The sequence below is a fragment of the Rhipicephalus microplus genome, chromosome 1 (assembly GCF_043290135.1).
Source record: "Rhipicephalus microplus isolate Deutch F79 chromosome 1, USDA_Rmic, whole genome shotgun sequence".
NCBI lineage: Eukaryota > Metazoa > Arthropoda > Arachnida > Ixodida > Ixodidae > Rhipicephalus > Rhipicephalus microplus.
In genome coordinates this window covers 139,222,406-139,240,271 of record NC_134700.1, presented here as the reverse complement: position 1 = coordinate 139,240,271, position 17,866 = coordinate 139,222,406, and the positions used below count along the sequence as shown (strand labels likewise).

Sequence of the window (17,866 nt, the reverse complement as noted above, 5' to 3'; positions counted from 1 at the left end):
GATGGGACGCGGTGCGCGTGCTCACTGGCATTCATTTTATTGCGGCACGCCGGCGTTGCCACGCGCCGCGCTGCGTCGCTTTGACGCGTGCGTGTTTCAGCGCTTTCGGCGTCCCTCCATCACAGAAAGAGGGAGACGCAGTGTTGTCTGAGTAATGCATCGGCACGAAATACAGCATGTCGCAGTTCGCGCCGGTTGCCGTCAGGCCACGCCGACAAGCGCTGGTCCCGCCTTGCGTCAGACTATACAGTGCTCACATTTTGCTAACGTGGCGTCGCTGTGCCCAGCGTGCGCGCACGTCAGCGCTACATTTGAGTACATTGGGCACTTCATGATGCTCTCGCGGCCGTTTTGCTTGCTCTGCATACATTAAATTAGGAGGTACGTGACGACAATGAATGAAAGAATATATGATTGGTGCACACATGATAATCCTGACACTCGTGTCATGTAAGGACATGACGACATACCACGCTAGTGGCGTGCTCGCGGCTGCTTCGCTCGCTCCACATATACTAAATTTGGTATCACGTGACGTGAATATATGCCGAAGGTAAACGACACATCCAAACATGATAATAATTACACGAAAGTCATGTCATGACACGGCATCATTTACCTCCCCCTATTACGTTGTGCTAACTTTAAAGTGATATATCAACATTTCTCATTCGTGCTTCGCATACCATTAATTCCCGCTGTACGTGGGATCTGCCAATTTTTGTTTTTGGCGAAAATATCACAATGAGCCAGTATTCACTGACATGCGAGATGTGAGTTCCCTGCCGTAATATCCAGGTGATGTAAGTATGCTATGTCGAATAAAATGAGGTGATAATTTGTTTTTTTATGAGGTTGAACTGTATCTGTTGATCCTTTGGAGTCGGTAAAAATTACCCATCAGTGGTGTTTCGTGCAAGATTTAAAGAACAGCTTCTTCGGTGTCATAAAGTTATGCTGCCGTCCAGGATGTCTTACGTTGCACTGACAGGACAGCATTTGTCTTATGGAAGGGATATGAAGTTCATTAGCATAAGTCTCATGAGTGGTTGAGGAGCTGGTGGAAATATGCGAGTGCTGAGCATAGTTCACGGCCAAGAAGAGGAGAGTAGTCTGCAAAAGCGCAGCCTCTGAGATTCATCTCTTTGCCCCTTTATTACCAAGTACAACTTGTCGTACCCGCGTCTTCACAAGCGCTCTTTCACTCAAGGGCTCTCCTCGACTTCAAAAAGTCGATGAGAGCGCCGTCTCTTGGCAGACCAAGTCACTGCATATCGGCACTATTCTGCAGTGAGTTTTGAGAATGGCAGCGTGAATTTCAGTCGAGCAGTGGAGTAGTGCTCAACTCAATCATGTGTAGGATGAAATTCGAGTTGAGGAGCGTTTCTGAATACAGGGGCCATAGTTAGAGGTGAAAGCGTCCAAGGAGAAAATGTTGCAAGCATTGATTTTTTGGCTGGCTAACAGGGGAGAGTTCAAGCATTCTCACAGCTTGGCCGAAAACAGAATTGTTGTGCGTTAGACGAACTCGGTACAGAAAATGCTTTTAAACACGATAATTTTCTTGGGGACATTCGACGCAAAAACTTTGGTCTGACTGTCTGTCTGTCTGTCTGTATGTCTGTCTGTATGTCTGTCTGTCTGCCTGTCTGTCCTCCCTTGACGGTACCCTAAACGGCACCGAAGTGGCCGAACGATACTCCAAACGGCCGACATTACCGCCCGCTAAAATGGCTCAAGATTCCGCGTTCTTACTTCTGCGATTGTCAATTTAAAAGCAAGTATTGTGCACATCTGAGGCACCATAACAATACGTCGGTATTCTGTATGTGTGTTTCTTACTAGAAAAGGCATAGAAATGTTGTTTTAAGGACCGTAGCGTTTATCACGTTGCGCTGACCAAGCAACACTTCCTTCAAAAGGCAAGTGTTTCCAACGCTTTGCTAAGACGCCACGTTGGTAGCACCTACCCGTCGCCTTGCGTTCTACACATTATCATCTCTGAGAGGGGCGCACACGCCGGGCGCTTAGTTTTCTAAGATATCTGTCAGAGAGTGCTTATGTCACACGTATGACGCGACTTCATGCACTCGTTCGCCTCCGCTGCGTGCTCGAGGCACTCTAATGCAGCGCCTCCAGAATACCATTCAACAATTTTCTTGCGCGCATTATCAAATAAACGTTTTCTTTACCTTCTTCAGACGCATGACTATCGTCTTTAGACGGCATTTGCAGTGTAACATGCAGATACGGGGCCAACTTTTTACCTTGTAATACATGTCGAAAATGAGTACGCACGGTTTCTTGGATACAAATGATATCCAGTGGAAGACATCCAGCTTCCGCTATGGCTCCCAATGCTGATGAGCTCTTCGGGAGCCCTACATATTCGTAGGCAGCCGTTGGGTGCGGCTACCGAAATTCTCTTATTTACTGGATATAATTGGTGAAGCACCGGTAGAAGTTAGCGTAATATTCCTTCAATATATTCTTTCTCAAGCACCATCATTGAGCGGCATTTACATTCCCATCGTGTTTTCGCCATGAATTTGAAGTATTCAGTTGCTCACTATTCTAATTCAAACTTTTTTTCACCTGAAGATACAAGGAAAAATAGATTTCAGTCGATGACGATTCCCACAAAACTTTGAGACTGAACATACGTCAGTGGCCATCCACCAAGTAGTAGTGCCTGCTTGCACCTTTTGTTTCCTGTGAAAGCAATGTCGTGCTCTTTTCGGGTAAAAGATTCATGTCTCGAGGAGCTAAATATGTGGTGATGTTCTGTAAAGCTTTTTGAAGTCGCTGTTTGGTGATGTAACGTGAGCTTGAAGCGCTCTTAACACAGATGCCATCGGCGCAAATGGTGACGTGTACTCCTCGAGGAAGTGTTTTTGTTATGTGTATCAGGGTAAGGTTGAAAGGAGCGGGATGAGCATGGCCCCTTGGGGTACACCCTTCTTCACTGTATAGAAATGTGTTGGGCCGTTTGGAGTGTTCATATATTTTCCGCTCTGTTAGAAGTATTAAATTTATTTTTATAGCTTCCCCCCTAGGCCAAGATCGTTCGCGGTTGCGAGAATGGCATGGTGAAAGAGCGAGTTAAAAGCTGCCTTGATGTGAAGGAATACGGCTGTCGGGATTCGACCTGCGAAGAGGTCCTTATTAAGGGAAGAGACACGTGCGAAGACGTAATCGATAGTCGAACTGCCTTTGTGGAACCCATTTCTTTCTTGTGCAAATTCGTTGCCTTTCCTAGGAACCACGTAAATCGTTTATGAATCAATCGCTATATGAGCTTACCAACGCAACTCAGTAGGGCGACAGGCCTTAGAGAGGTGTAACTTGCCGGCTGCTTACCAGCATAGAATTTCATAATATAACACTAGAGGGAACTCTGGCGCTAGTATCTATGGGAGCTGGAACACACGGCGCTTCAGCGAGCATGGGAATGATGGGTAGTACACACATTTGTCTAATATTCGTACTTGTGGCCTGCTTCTGGCTCCACTTGTGTTCGTGTGGCTTGAAGTTGTTTTTTCACAAAACAAATATTAGGAAATGTTTAGCGGTTGCGCTTCAGCATCCTATTTTTTTAGGCTTACTTTTTGAAATCTGGACATGAAGTTCAAAAGGGTTGAATTCATGAATTCAGAACTCTCTTTTAAGCTCGCTTGCGAATAGCACACAGGCTTGAAAACTCCTCATCATTTGTTGAAATCTGTTGTTTTTTAGTTGAAACATGCGTGCATTCTTTCAGGCAATGAGTCATGATAGCGAGTAATTCATCATCCTTTGTAGCGGCAGTGGCTCCCTTGCCTAGTGCGTCTTCATACGCATTCCTATCTGTAGATCTCATGACGTTTCTCCTTGAAGCCATATTTGCACCAGCAGCTGATATCACGATTGGGTAGTGATCACTCCCACTCGTTTCGAAGTCGGTGCACCAGTCAATGTTGCGAGCGACTGAACTTGTTACGAAGGTCACGTCGATGTTGCTGGTAGTCGCGGTGCCTCGTAGGTAGGTGATGCTACCGTCGTTTAGAGGTTAAATTGATTGTTTTGAGAGCAGCTCCACAAGCATTGCTTCTGTGTGTGAGCTGCCCCAAATTTCATTGCGAGCATTGAAGTCTGCACAGATTATGTGTGGGGAAGGTGTCCTTGGAATTAGGTTTTCAAGCATCTAAGCGTTTAAAGGCCTGCCCGGTTCCAGCTATACTCCGATGTGCGTGTATTCCCGTTTACCTATTATTGTTATGGCACACATATTCGTTGTTGCAGTGGAGCAGGATGTCTTCCGCGGACGCTGGAATGTCTATACGAAAGCTGAGGAGTAATTTGCTTATACCATCAGGCCACTTTGAGTGATTCGTTCAGTCTAAAATTTTGCTCGACGTGCGATTCAGAAATCAAAATGAAAGGGAATTGATATTATCGCACCAGTCGCAGGAAGTCTGAGAGCATCGAGTGAAGGCCACGAGCGTTCCTCTTATGGGAGTGGCGGTAGCGAGTCTGCTAATCAGAAAAGGAAGAGGGCGATGACGATCGGGTGTGCGCTGTAAATGGTATTGAGTTTGTGAAGGGTATCGAGGTCGATAGCAGGTACGGCGGGACTCTTCAATGTAGCTGGCTCCCCGCCGTCGTCCACATAATCGATCTTCGCCAGTGAGGAGACGCGTTCGTAAGAGAGATAGAACGAAGATTTATTTACGTGATAGTTGAAAGATGGGAACTGTACAAATATTTAGAAGATTCAGCTCTTATTTACAAAATGCTTCGGCTTTTATAGCCCTTTGATTCTTCATACGGCAGTCCGAAGAAGGCGGTGACCACTGTTGCCGCGAATTAGGTGACGCGATGTCTCAGTGGTCCACCCAGCAGAAAGGGTGTAGAAATTGGGCCACTCGTGAGAACAAGAACGTGGGGGAAAATGTCCAATGGTCATGTGCACCACACAATGACGCACACAGCCCAGGCCTTGAAGACACCACAAGGTGAGGAGGTAGAGTCAGGAGAGGGAAAGTTGAGCTCCTACGGGGAGATGGCCGGACACGAACGCCAGCAGCAGTCAATGGCTGCTTCCAGCTACAGGCTTCCAGGACTCTCTCGAAAAATGGCAGTCCAAACGCTCGATCCCTGAAAATGGCTTCTTTGACACCTTGCCACGCTTCCGAACTGTCAGAGTTTCGCGATGGCTTCTCGTAGATGACAATAGCCGAGTCGAGATCTTGTCTTCATGAGGACAGCCAATGTGGCACCACCTCACACTGTTCGAGCCCGTTCAACAAAGGGGTTGTCTCACGAAGTTTTTGTTGAGACCCGACTAGAGAGAACTACCTGGAACCCCTACAGCACAGCGTATTGCTGACTGAGTGTCGATGGGGTTGAAATCTTCCCAGCAGACTGGCTTATGCACAATGGCATCTGCCCAGACAAACCGCCAGGCCAAACGTAACAGCGCTGAGCGGTACGTGGCAGTCGCTGGCAGCAGGCAGTTGCGGCCCGGGTTCCGGTTCATAACGAAGTTTTCTAGTCTGGCTCCACTTTTTCCCTGCTGAAATATAGAGCGGGCAGCCTTGAAAACTCCCTATAATTTGGCGCCCAACAGGAAGAACTCTGCCCCTGGGCGACAGACTTCAAGACTTTCTGTGACCTTGGCCCAGACGACATCACTGACCTTGCCCACTTTTTCCGGTCAAGACCAGGGAATCAGTCACCGATTTCGTTGACGAGCTTTTCGTTTTGTCGAACGTCAGCGGCTTCTCACAGACCGACATCCTTCGGCGGATCCTCCCAGTTGCCCTGCTTGGGGCTGCAGAACGATGGCGGCGTTTTAAACCTCCCTTCCAGTCCTAGAACGAATTCGTCACGGCATTCTGGAAAGAACGTACGACTACCATGTCCGGCGTGAGCTTGACGCCCCAACGCAACAACCAGCGGAGGATCTGCGCGATTATGTTCGAGCCATAGAGGAGCTCTTCCGTCATGCAGACCCCATTGCTCCTGGGGCCCTCAAGGTCTCACACATTATGCGACGATGCTACCCCCGTTTCTAGCGACACCTCTTGGGCTGCTCCCCTCTATCGAGGAGCTTGCCCACTTACCCTGAAAGTTCAGGAGGCTGCCCTTCGGGAGCACCACCATGACCCACCACCTCCTGACGTTCCTGTCGGGCCCCCGTGTGCCTCACCATCTGCCTCGGCCTCACCACTACGGGCGAGCGACCCGCGGCACGAGCGGGTACGAGCAGGATACGAGCGAGCTGTCGGGCGCCTGAGTACTGAGCTGGCATCTCTGGCCGTCGCGACTGTCGCCGAGGAGCGAGGAGGTACGCGAGTTCCTGGGACGTATTAGAGACTGGTGAGGCTCGGATCAGTGACAAGAGTGCCGCCGCAGTTGGCAAGGCAGCAAATGGCACATCAGAGTACAACGTGAGAAGAGCCGGCGCTGCGGCCAGGGCAAGGGCTGCTCATTGCACTAATAGTGGCGTAAAGAAAACGAAGAAGCAAAGGAACAAAAAAGATAATTACACGCGGCGCATTCATGGAGCAGTGGCAGAGGGGTACTGCAACAACGCTGCCGAGGAGAATGACTCCATGGCTGGCGAGACCGAGAAAGTTGGTAAGGAAACTTGGACGGTGCTGTGGACGCGGAGGAGGTGGGCGATGAAGTGACTCCGGGGGGCTAATAAGGTTGCGCCGACCAAAGTGCGGAGAACGTGAACGTTTAAGAGCTCATGGGGTTGGAGGAGGAGATTGTTGAGAAAGAGGCCTGAGAGTCCCAGGAAGGCGATGTAGAAGTCGAAAACTTTCAGCATTGTGATGATGAGGTTGCTTAGCTTGACGGTGAAGCTGTCGATGAGTCGCAGGACCTGAAAGAGGTCGTAGAGTTCCGGGATCGTGAGAAGGAGATCGCTGATGCAGATGCTAGAGAAGACCACGTAGAAGGAGAAGCCGCTGAAAACTGGGAAGCAGCTGCCGACGATGAAGTCGAATACAAGCAGCGCGACGGCACGCCGCAAGGCGCCCAGTGGGATGAGGACATGAAATGTCTAGACGCCGATGATCCAGATCATTCATGACGTAGACAACGCTGATGGCATGGGCCAGGAGTGTGCTGAAGGTGGTAGAGGGGAGCATGACGTTTCGGACAACCCCACAGTGCATGACGAGACGGTGAGGAATACGCACGACTTCGGCGCAGAATACGGTTACCAGGCTGATAGCACTGGTAACGAATGAAACGCGGTGACCACGCAAAATGGCATCGGCTAAACGTCAGCGCTCATTCACTGCGACGACCTCGGGAGGCACTTCAGCGGTAAGAAGCATCAAGTGAAGGTCGAAGAATTCGTCAGGCAAGGAAAGCTAAAGCGAGACAGGAATGGTGCAGGAGCCAAAGGTTCAAAGGATGATGGCAAGTGTGTACACTCTGGCGCTTCCACCTCGCGCACCAAGCAGCAGGCCAGACGTAAAGGCGCAGAACCTACAAGGACAGTACGAGAGGTCAGCAGCTCCTGAAGTCCCACTTAGTGCTGTGGACTGATTGCGCCGGCATGTGGGCTTGTGCGCCACGTGCAGTCCGTCGTAACCAGGCTAAGCAGTTACCGCATCACGTCCCTCTCTCCACTTTCGCCAAAGGGGAGGGGGCAGTTTGGGAGCGATAGCCGCGAGCCTGCCAATGACAGAAGGAAGAGGGAGACGACGATCTAGTGTGGGCTGAGTCGCACGCGGCAGCCGCTAGCAGTGGGCTTTTGCGGCCCGGCTTCCGGTCAATAAAGGAAGAGGCCCGGTCTGGCTCTGCGTCTCTTCTGTGGGGTTCTGGGCCCAACAGCCTCAACACTTCCAACACACTGGATTATAGTGCATTGGCGACAGATTCTGTGAATGATCAGTTCAGGTGAAGACGTTGTTCGGGAAGCCATGAGTACAACGGAGAGAGAGTTCGCCCCTACAGAGCGTAAGACATCAACGCCCACGGCTCCATTTTAAGAATTGCTTCTACCTGTGAGAGACCTCTTGATGAAGGATTTGCGCGGACAAGAGCTTTGAGAGTTGCGAGCAACATCGGAATCAGTATGCTTGCAAAATCTTGGTCTGTGTTTTCGTGTTGTTGCCTTTCAGAGATCCCCCTGTCATGTTGCGGTGGCAGCCACTTGTGACGTCTGTACTCGACTGGTGGATCTTGCGAGACGCGTTGCGGTGGTTTTGAAAGATGCGGGGTGCCATTCGACTTCCCACGTTTCTTTTTCGTCACATCGGCGTACGAGTTACTACATGCCTTTTGGCTATGTGATGGTCTTTTCTGGGAGAAGGCTTTCACATTCGTTTTATAACTTCTGAAATAGGTAATGATTTATTTTGTCAAGGTGATTTCTCTTGCGCTTCATCCTACAAAAGTACAAGTGTAGCAGCCTTCTTTTAACGTAGCCTCCATATGGAGCAGGGTAGAGACCACCGCAGTTAGCATATTTAGGTTGAGCTCTTCAGATACACTCTTTGTGTGAATGAGGACCAGCAGAGACTTTGCAGCGCACCGGGCCATTGCAATGTCTCAATATACCACCAAGCCTCTGGCACTTATAAAACTGTGTAGCTGCCCCGACGTTCTCGGCTACCGGGTAGCTACAGGATCCAAGTGTAACTCGTTTAGGTAGTGGTGAATCCTTTACGAATTCTAAAATAACAGGTTCACGACGTCTCTCTTTGACCTGGCCACCTTCTTCTGCTGTAGGTGGTGTTTTCTTGCTGTTACGACACCCTGATTACGTGGATAGTCTTGCAAACATTCATCACGCGTGCTACAAACAGGAAGTGCCTTTGGGAAAGCGCTAAAGACGAGAAGTTGAGTGGAAAGCGGGTGCGCCTAGCTTACGATAAGCTCTACGTAGACGGCAAGGCGTATTACTGGGACGATTCCACTGATTCACGTAAAGAGTGGCGAAACGCTCGCCATTACGAGAAAGACACCAGATTTGACAGCAGTGGAAATTTTTGTTGACAACATAGCAGTTATGAATGTTAATGCACGTAGTATCTGTAATAAGTCATCACTCTTTGAGGCTGTGCTCTTCGAACATGAACCTGATCTTGTAATCATGACAGAAACCTGGTTAAGCGAATCAGTTAAAAATACAGAGTTCTTGCCTCCCAATTATACTGCCTCTCGCGAAGACCGAGGATCCAGGGGAGGAGGTTTTGCGATTGTTCACAAAACTTCAATTCATTGCACTGAAATTTTTCACCCCACCGGAATTAGAATGCGTTGCGTGAACGATACAAATGAATGGGCAGTATTTTGTAGTCATCGCAGTGTATCGCCCACCTGGCACCCCTGAAGAATATATGATACTTCTTAATAATTTCTTAACTGATAAGTTGAGCCATTCTAATCATAAGATCATACTGGCTGGAGACTTCAATTTACCGCATATCGATTGGGTGAATTATCAGGAAGGTCAAAATGAACAAGCTGTGTCTCGAGGTCTTTTTGATCTAGCTTTCTTCCTTGACTTAACACAAATTGTAACTGCACCTACGCGAATCCACGAATCAGGAGAATCACTGCTCGACTTGGTCTTCTTAGCAGATCTTCCGCGCAATCCAAATATCAATGTGAAGTATTAGAAGGGATATCTCATCACAAAATGGTGATCACGCTCGATTTTTCTAAAGCAGATGATACTGGAGCAATAGATCATTTAGAGCAGGGATATGATGCTTTCACTCCGTATATATCTCTCTGAATACTACATCAGTAAATGATGCATCTAACATGTTTAAATGCATTGTTTTGAAAGCAATAGAACTATTTTTTCCAAAACGTACCAAGAAAGTTAACAGGAAAAACGCATGGATTACGTGAAAAATAATTCAGAAAAAACGACTCTTGAAAAGAACGAGGGTTAAAAAATCATTGTCAACAAAAACACGTCATTACGTCAGTTCCCTTTCTCAAGAACTCAAAATGCACATTATTCAAGCGAAACACAGGTACATAAATGAAATCTTACCAATTTCATTAAAACATCATTGGTAAAGTTTTGGAGGTACCTTTTAGGACCAAAACTTGGCATCCAATTTTGGAAGAACGATAATGTAACTATCAAGGATAATTATAAGATCGCTTGCCGATTCAATGAATATTTTGAATCGGTCTGTATTATGGACGATGATTCAACTCCTCAAGTGCGAATTTCTAATGAGCAATGTCTACCTGAGCTAAATATAACACAAGACGGCATTCTGGGTCTCTTACTTAAAGTAGATGTGAAAAAATGCCCTGGACCTGATCAAATTCTCAACGCCTCTTTAAGGCGTTACGCCGAGTGGTGTTCATTTTATCTGTTGGACATTTTCACAAAATCACTTCAATCCGGGACGTTCCGATAAATTGTAGGCGTGCCAAGGTAATACCGATCCATAAACAGGGTTCCAAATATGACTTCATGAATTTTCGACCAATTTCCTTGACAAGTACTTGTTGTAAAAAACACTGGAGCACATTTTGACTACTCACCTAATGAAGTTTGTAGAAGAAAATGGTATTTTAGGTAATAATCAGCACAAGTTTCGCAAAGGGTATTCCACAATTTCAATTCTTACTGAGATTACGCATGAAATTGGTCAGTGTTTAGATGAAAAATATCAAGTAGACATCATATTTAGAGATTTTCTAAAAGCATTCCATAAAATATCTCACAGAAAGTTGCTTAAAAAAGTTGTCTTGTTTGAGTGGTGGCAGTCAGCTATTAAAATGGATAGAGGCATATTTGTTAAATAGACAACAATTTGTTGAATTAAATAATGTCTCCAGTACCAATAAACCAGTCAGATCAGGCGTGCCGCGAGGGTCCGTAATAGGCCCTTTACTTTTCTCTATCTATATCAGTGACATGGGTGCCGATTTTTTCTGCAAATATCTATAAAACATTATGCAGATGACACCATTGTGCACGCGAAGATAAGCTCCTGTGACAATCAGCTGGAGCTTGATAACCATTTACAAAAAATCAGTCTTTGGTGCGACGAATGGCAAATGGAACTGAATGCATCAAAAACTCTCTTCATGCGCATGACACGTAAAAAAGACCCGTTATCCTTTTCTCACAGCAATAAAGGCACAGTGATGACTGAAATAAAGAATGTTAAGTATCTAGGTGTTCATCTTACACATGATTTGAACTGGTCCATGCATGTTGACAGTGTTTGGAATAAAGCCATGCGTAAACTTTGGTTGTTACGACGAAAACTTCACGATGCCACCCCGGAAGCTAAAACAATGGCGTACAAAATGGCTATTCTTCCAGTACTGACCTACGCAAGTCATCTATGGGAACCATACACCAAAACAAATGCATTAAAATGTGAGCGTATACAAAACAAAGCCTTACGGTTCAACTTCAACTCCTATTCAAGAACTCATACTATTAGTGAGCTTAGAGAGAGAGCCGGTTAAATGACGGTGAAACAAAAAATGCAACATAATCGGCTGATATTTTTTTTCACATACTCAATGGAGACTACAAGGTTCACCTAAAGCAACACATCGCACTACGGCCATTTACCACATCCAGAACAAAAGACTCGAAACATATCACACCACTTAGCTACAGAACATATTTATTCAAGTATTCGTTTTTGGTTCGGAGCATCGATGGCTGGAATCAATTACCTCAATACATAGTCGAACATTGCGATTTACAAAGGTTCGAAAAGGCTTTTTCAGAATATTTGTAACCAAATTGCTTGTTTCTTGTTGGTTGAATATGTTCAATGTACTATATCAATATGTTCAATATCTACTATATCACTTGAAATCTTTTTTCTCTTTTTGGTGACGTGTACGATATGTATTCGAACGTTTTTTTTTATCCGTGACCTATGCGGGATGTATTCTGATATAATTTTGCGATTTTGTTTTGTTATTTCCATATAGTGTGCGTCTTGAGCATACAGTGCGAAACTTGTTTCCACACATGTTCCTTGTACATGCCAGATATGTAACCGCTACTCCTGTATTGGCCCCTGGGCTGCCAGTATGAATAAAAAAAAATTTGAGTAACTCAGAGGGACATCTTGTATGTCGCCATAGTATGCTGTGTAAGGGTACGAGACCCGGGCTTCAAAAGGTACATCTGCTAATTCAGTCACCATTAGTATATGGTTGGCGGCCGGCAGGGTCAACACTGTGACCATCAGGCTTCTATCCTGCGTGAGGAGACGGTAGAGAACATTCTATTGCGCCGAAATTAAAACGGCTGATGCGACAGTGTTAGGTTTGAATTTCCATAAGCTTCCTCTATCTGTTGTAGGTCTGAAGACAACAGGAACACCTGTACATCTTTATTTCTTGTAAGACACCACTCTGAAGGATGCCTGGTTGATATTCTCTGCATTTTCATCCGCCTAATATGAGCCGTATTGTTCGTCCTGTAGTCTTTTGATCACAGTGCCATGGTCTGTAGTTCCTTCTACACAGGCTGCATGAGTAGTAGCAGCCACCGCTGCCATATATGCGGCATCCAGTGCAGCTGGCGGTGATGTTCCGTGAAGGGGGGGGGTGTAAGGCACAAGCTGTCTAGAAGTCCGTTTGACGTGCTTGTGTGGAGACCTGGGGACCTTCAGGTCATCACGATGTGAGTACGTAGCACAAACAAGTACTAAAAAACTGTCAGACTGGGAAAAACAGCGAAAAATGACGAGCTAGTTCAACACAGGTAGTGCTTCAGAACATCATCGTCGTCTTCCCTCGTCAGTTCGTGAAAGACTGTGGCACTCGCATGCCCACTCAGTGATATTCTGAAGCGTGGCGTCCCTCTTTGTTGAGGTCATGTTCAAGATGACGCCTGCTTTCAACTAATCGCCGCTATAACAGCCTCTCTGATACTTGCGAATTTCGGCCGTGATGCTCCTAGAGAAGTGCGCACAGACGCTAGCGTTCACGGCAACTACGCAGTTTTTGCGTAAACCCAGCAGGGCACTGATCGTGACTCTGCATATGCCAGTCAGCTCCTTTCGAAGTCTGAGCCTATAACTACTCTATAACAGAACGGGAATGTCTTGCTCTTGTCTAGGCGGCTTTGAAGATTCTCCTTACTGGTATGGCACCCATTCCTTGTCGTCACATATCATCACGCCCTCTGTTGGCTTTCTCCCTGAAGGACCCAACTCAACAACTTGGTCGTTGGCCGTTGCGTCTTCACCAGTACACCTACACAGTTGCCTACAAATCTGCATGCCTCCAAATTATTGCTGATTGTTCGTGCCACTACCGAGCTGACCAACCAGTTGGATCGGTCGTCGAGCCTACCCCCAGTGCCATGTCTATGTCTAGGTTCTTTCAGAGTGTCTGGCGGGCACCGTAACGAGGGTTCTACACTCCCCGTAACAGCTACTGGCAGCGCTGACTGAAGCTCCCACGTTGATTGGACATTTACCCCATAAAATGAACGGGGTATAACTTTCGTTGTACAAGAGTTGGTACAAAATCGAACACTTTAGTCAAAAGTCGCAGGTTCGGTCTATTCCCACTTCAAGGTATATTTTCGTCCGCTTCTCTTTGTTAGCATTCACATTACAATTTTATCTAACAGCTTGCCATATACTTTTCGTAGTATGATCACCTGTTAGATCACATTACTATCGTGTCTAACGCAGAAAACTAGCCCTTGTTTGTGCACTTCTTTATTATATAGCTGTTTTGTTTTACTACATTCGTGATACAGCTACCGAGGCATTTTGTCAAGAATTGCTTTACAAACACCGTCTGTGCCTTCCATGATCTAATTAAAAGCATCTGAATATAACATTTGTGACATAAGTAACGGTGACTACTAAGGTATTCTTGATTGTCATGTTAGCTTTACACCAAAATATTTTGTGAATAATATGCGTACTCACAAAAGCTTGATATCAATGCAGTTTGTTGCAGGATATGGCAAACATATGTTTGTTCAATACCGCAATTTTAATACCACCAACTCTTCGTGTATTATGGCTACCCGGATGAAGCTTGACGAATCCACACATCGAGCTGAGTACAGAACACGATGGTACAACCTGACAGCAGCCAAGCCGTAAGTTGTCCTTGGTTGTGTAAGTTTGAACGTGTACACATTTATGTGTTCATTTTTATTACTGACTCGCAAGTATAGACTCACATTACGTTCAACGTAAACGGAGAGGAGGCTTTACTGAAAGGCACGACGCGCCTCAATTTTGTAAAGCTCAGTTATTGCCATGACAGATCATTGACACGGCAACACAACGCAGGGCACGAGCTAAAGTGACATTTCCAACAACAAATAGTGCCTATTACATCAATATATAGTATAATACGCCATTGGTACATACATGCGAGGACGAGAAGAAACGAAAGGCTTACGTGACCAAATCGATGGTGTCTTCGAGAATATCAAAACGTGACAAACTCTACAGGGTTTTTCACTAGCCTACCGACGCACAAATCATGCTTTATGGCAGTGAAGGTCTTTAAACCACCTAAATTCGTTGTACTCACCGTGAAACTGAATTTTGGGGTAATAAATTGAAACGTTTCTGCAGAACAAGCCGTACTTCATTGCAGGAAATTTCTGATTAGGAAAAGCATTGAAGAACTGAGAATATTTGGTGCTAGTTCTACGTTTTATTTTTTGCAACAAAGAAAAACGCTGATCAGAAAGCGAGAGATGACAAGAAGTGGAAGCCCTAAAATAATGTTCTAGGCATTGATACAACTCGAGCTATTTGACTTGGGATTTTTTGTTCAAGCAAAAACACCGGGTTTATTTCGATTTTTATAGGTTTGCAAGCCTTCAAAATTTGTAGTTTAATTATGTGTTTTTTCAATACACCAGATTTTTATATTAGACAAAAGATCACCACAGAAACTGTGACGACGCCACACAACGAAACAAGACAAGAACATGTTGCAGTTTTCTACAATGTTTGCACACAGAAATACATATCCACAACAACAAAAACACATCAATACGGAACACCTGCATTTCTGCCTATCCACCCTTAAAACTCTTTAAAGCGGGCCTGCCCCAGTGCTGCAAGGGAACCGTATATTTGGGTGTCTCCTCACACTCCGGCAGGCCCCACGTGTCTTGATGCCTCTCAAACCGTGCGTGAAAAGAAATTTTGGAATTTATTGTAAGCCTGTGGCTTACGAGACACTGTTAACGTGTGGTATATTTCATATATTCCCAGCCAGCCAATAAATTAGTGATCCCTTGAAGTATTCTATTTCGGTAAAGACCGGAAAAGGGTCGTACTCGCTGTTTATTGGAGAAATCCAAATGATTCCACCTTTTCCCAGTGAGTGTTTATTGCTATTCTTTTGAGATTTCTGGCGGAAAGATGAAGCCTGAGACAACACCTAAAAATACAATGTGCGCAAACGTCTCGCATTGATAGTTTTGTAGATCTGTAGATAATTTACGTGGATGTTTACGTCTACTACTCTCCCGATTAAAATAAGTAGTCGTGGAAAACTGTAATATGTAGGCTCTCAGTAATAAAAATAAGCTGTGCTTTCGTAGCCGACGCGCCACTGCCTCAGTGCGTGGCCGGTGGTATTTAACGTGAGAAAATTTCACGTGGCCCCAGTCGTGAGCAAGACCAACCAACAGCAACATCACCTAGACTTTTCAAGGCCACCGAAATAACCTCATTGCCAACCACTACGTCTCTACTAGCGGATTAATACCAAGCGGATTGAAGTAGCGCCTCCTAAGAGCTGGCTTAATAACAAAGAGAACTAAGTATTTGTCGGTGTTCATATGTGGTGAAGCTGGCTACTTTGGCATTTTGGCTTGGCCATTATTTGGCTATCTTCTCGTGGTTTTGGCAATTGTGTGTGAAGTCCAGTAGTAACAACACAGTAAGCGCGAGGTGCGCACTAAACTCGTTGGACTGACACGGCTGTGGGCGTATTTTAGCCAGACACCTGTGTATATACAAGCTGTTCTATCCGCAAAGACACTGTATTGAGTGAAAACTTGTTTTCCAAATTTTTTCACTTCCGTAATATGAATATGCTTCGCGAATCAATATGAATGTTACCGGTTCACACACGGTGGTGGTGAAAAAATTGTATTTCGTTTCACTGAGCTTGATTTGCATATCTCACCACGTCACACAACTTGGTAGCAGCTTCCCTGTGTGCATATGTGAAGTATTGGAATAAAATTCCACTCCTTTTATTTACGCACATCTCTTCAAAGTCATTTTCATGCATCTTGGCAGCATGAAGTAGCTTTAGAATAACATATGAAGGAAGCTGACACTACCACGCTCAAAGAAAATGTAGGGGTAAACAAGTAATAGAAAGACTAAGGAAGTTAACAAAGTGATTACTTTGTCATTTCTAGAGTACTGACAGGAAAGAATCAAAGGAAACACGTGCAGTAGATTTTATTTCAGGGCATGACCTCCGATTGAATTTCTAAGGGATTACAATGTTGCTGTATTGTCAAACAAACGAGTTCGTTGCGTCAAAGCTGATTTTAAAATATGATTTCAGGGAGAAAAAAAACCAAGAACTTAGGTCACAACAATTCTGCGCCCATGTGGCCAGGGGACACGACCATGGCGATCAGCGCCATCTACAAAGCGGTCGCATGCTTAGCGAGAAGTTTGATGTTTAAAAGTAACAGTGTAACGACACATAAATAGACGGCGTGTTACTACCAAAATCCCTTAGTCAGAGGACTCTAGAGGGACCCTCAATAAACCACAGGTCATGGGAGCGAATTCCGGCTGCTGTGGCTGCATTTTCAACGGAGACGAAAATGCTGTAGACCCTTGTGCTCAAACTCGGCGTACGTTAAGAAACCCCAGGGGTCAAAACTTCCGGAGCCCTCTACACTGCAAAAAATATTCTCCCTTGATTACGTAAAAAGGCGTAGGTAACAGGCTGCCAACCACTTCCATAAAAAGAAAATAGTACACCAGAAATCACGTAGAACACGTAGAATGTACACTCCGTTCAACTTTAACGGAGATCTCCTCGATGAAGAAATAAAATAACGGCTGCTGTGGAACAACATCTGTCCATAGGGCCATTTATCACACATTATTTATAGCACGATTGCTACATGTCCGCAAATATTAAACATATTTCAATTAGATTCAACATGGGGCATACGTAATCAGCAGATCTTTCTTCTGCAAGTACAAAGTCATTCCAACTTTCCCAGGCCACTATTCCAACTAATCCTGTGGCAGCGTCACCTGGGAACATTTGACAGCACCTGCACATGCAAAAAATTTACGAAGTAAATATAAATGTTTAAAAACCAACAAGGACAGGTTTTCTATTCACTTAAATTAAATTTTATTTTCCCATGATCATAAGACAAAATACAGCAGAGACATGCTACAAATTGTGTGAACAAAAATTGTCTAAACATTTATTTTATTTTGGTGGCTTTGTACCTGCAATTTAAAATACGCAAAAGGAATATCATAACTTCCAGATACCGTAAGAACCTGTGTTGTTTACCAATTGTAACAGCATTGTGCAGACTTTTCTGGAAAAGACAAAAAACATTTTGTCAGCACAACCACACCAGGCGAGAACAGAGCAAAAAACAGTGCAAGCACAATTATTTATTCATTTCAAGACTGTTAATAAGCCTTGTTAGAGGCACTGGCTTGCCGCACAAAAATAAATGATCAAACATAGTAAATAAAAATATGTATCATACAGAATGAAATGGCTGAAAGCATAAACATCTTCATAAACACCCCAAAATATTGGCTAAAAATATTAGTTGAGGTAAAAGGAGCGAAGGAGTATGTCAATGTATTAAACAATAAAACCATTAAGGTTATGCCTTGCGAAATCACCCAGCATT

The 17,866-nt window shown here is 45.1% G+C and overlaps 1 protein-coding gene across 2 annotated transcripts in view; it reads left to right on the top strand.

Annotated features, from left to right (window-relative positions):
- The window catches only part of LOC142768829 (uncharacterized), a 134,451-nt gene that overhangs the window by 76,465 nt on the left and 40,120 nt on the right, over window positions 1–17,866 (top strand). For both annotated transcript variants that reach the window (XM_075871162.1, XM_075871152.1), the window contains exon 3: window positions 13,923–14,077. In XM_075871162.1, coding sequence (XP_075727277.1) covers window positions 13,923–14,077 — 155 coding nt within the window. The remainder of the gene's footprint in view (window positions 1–13,922; window positions 14,078–17,866) is intronic.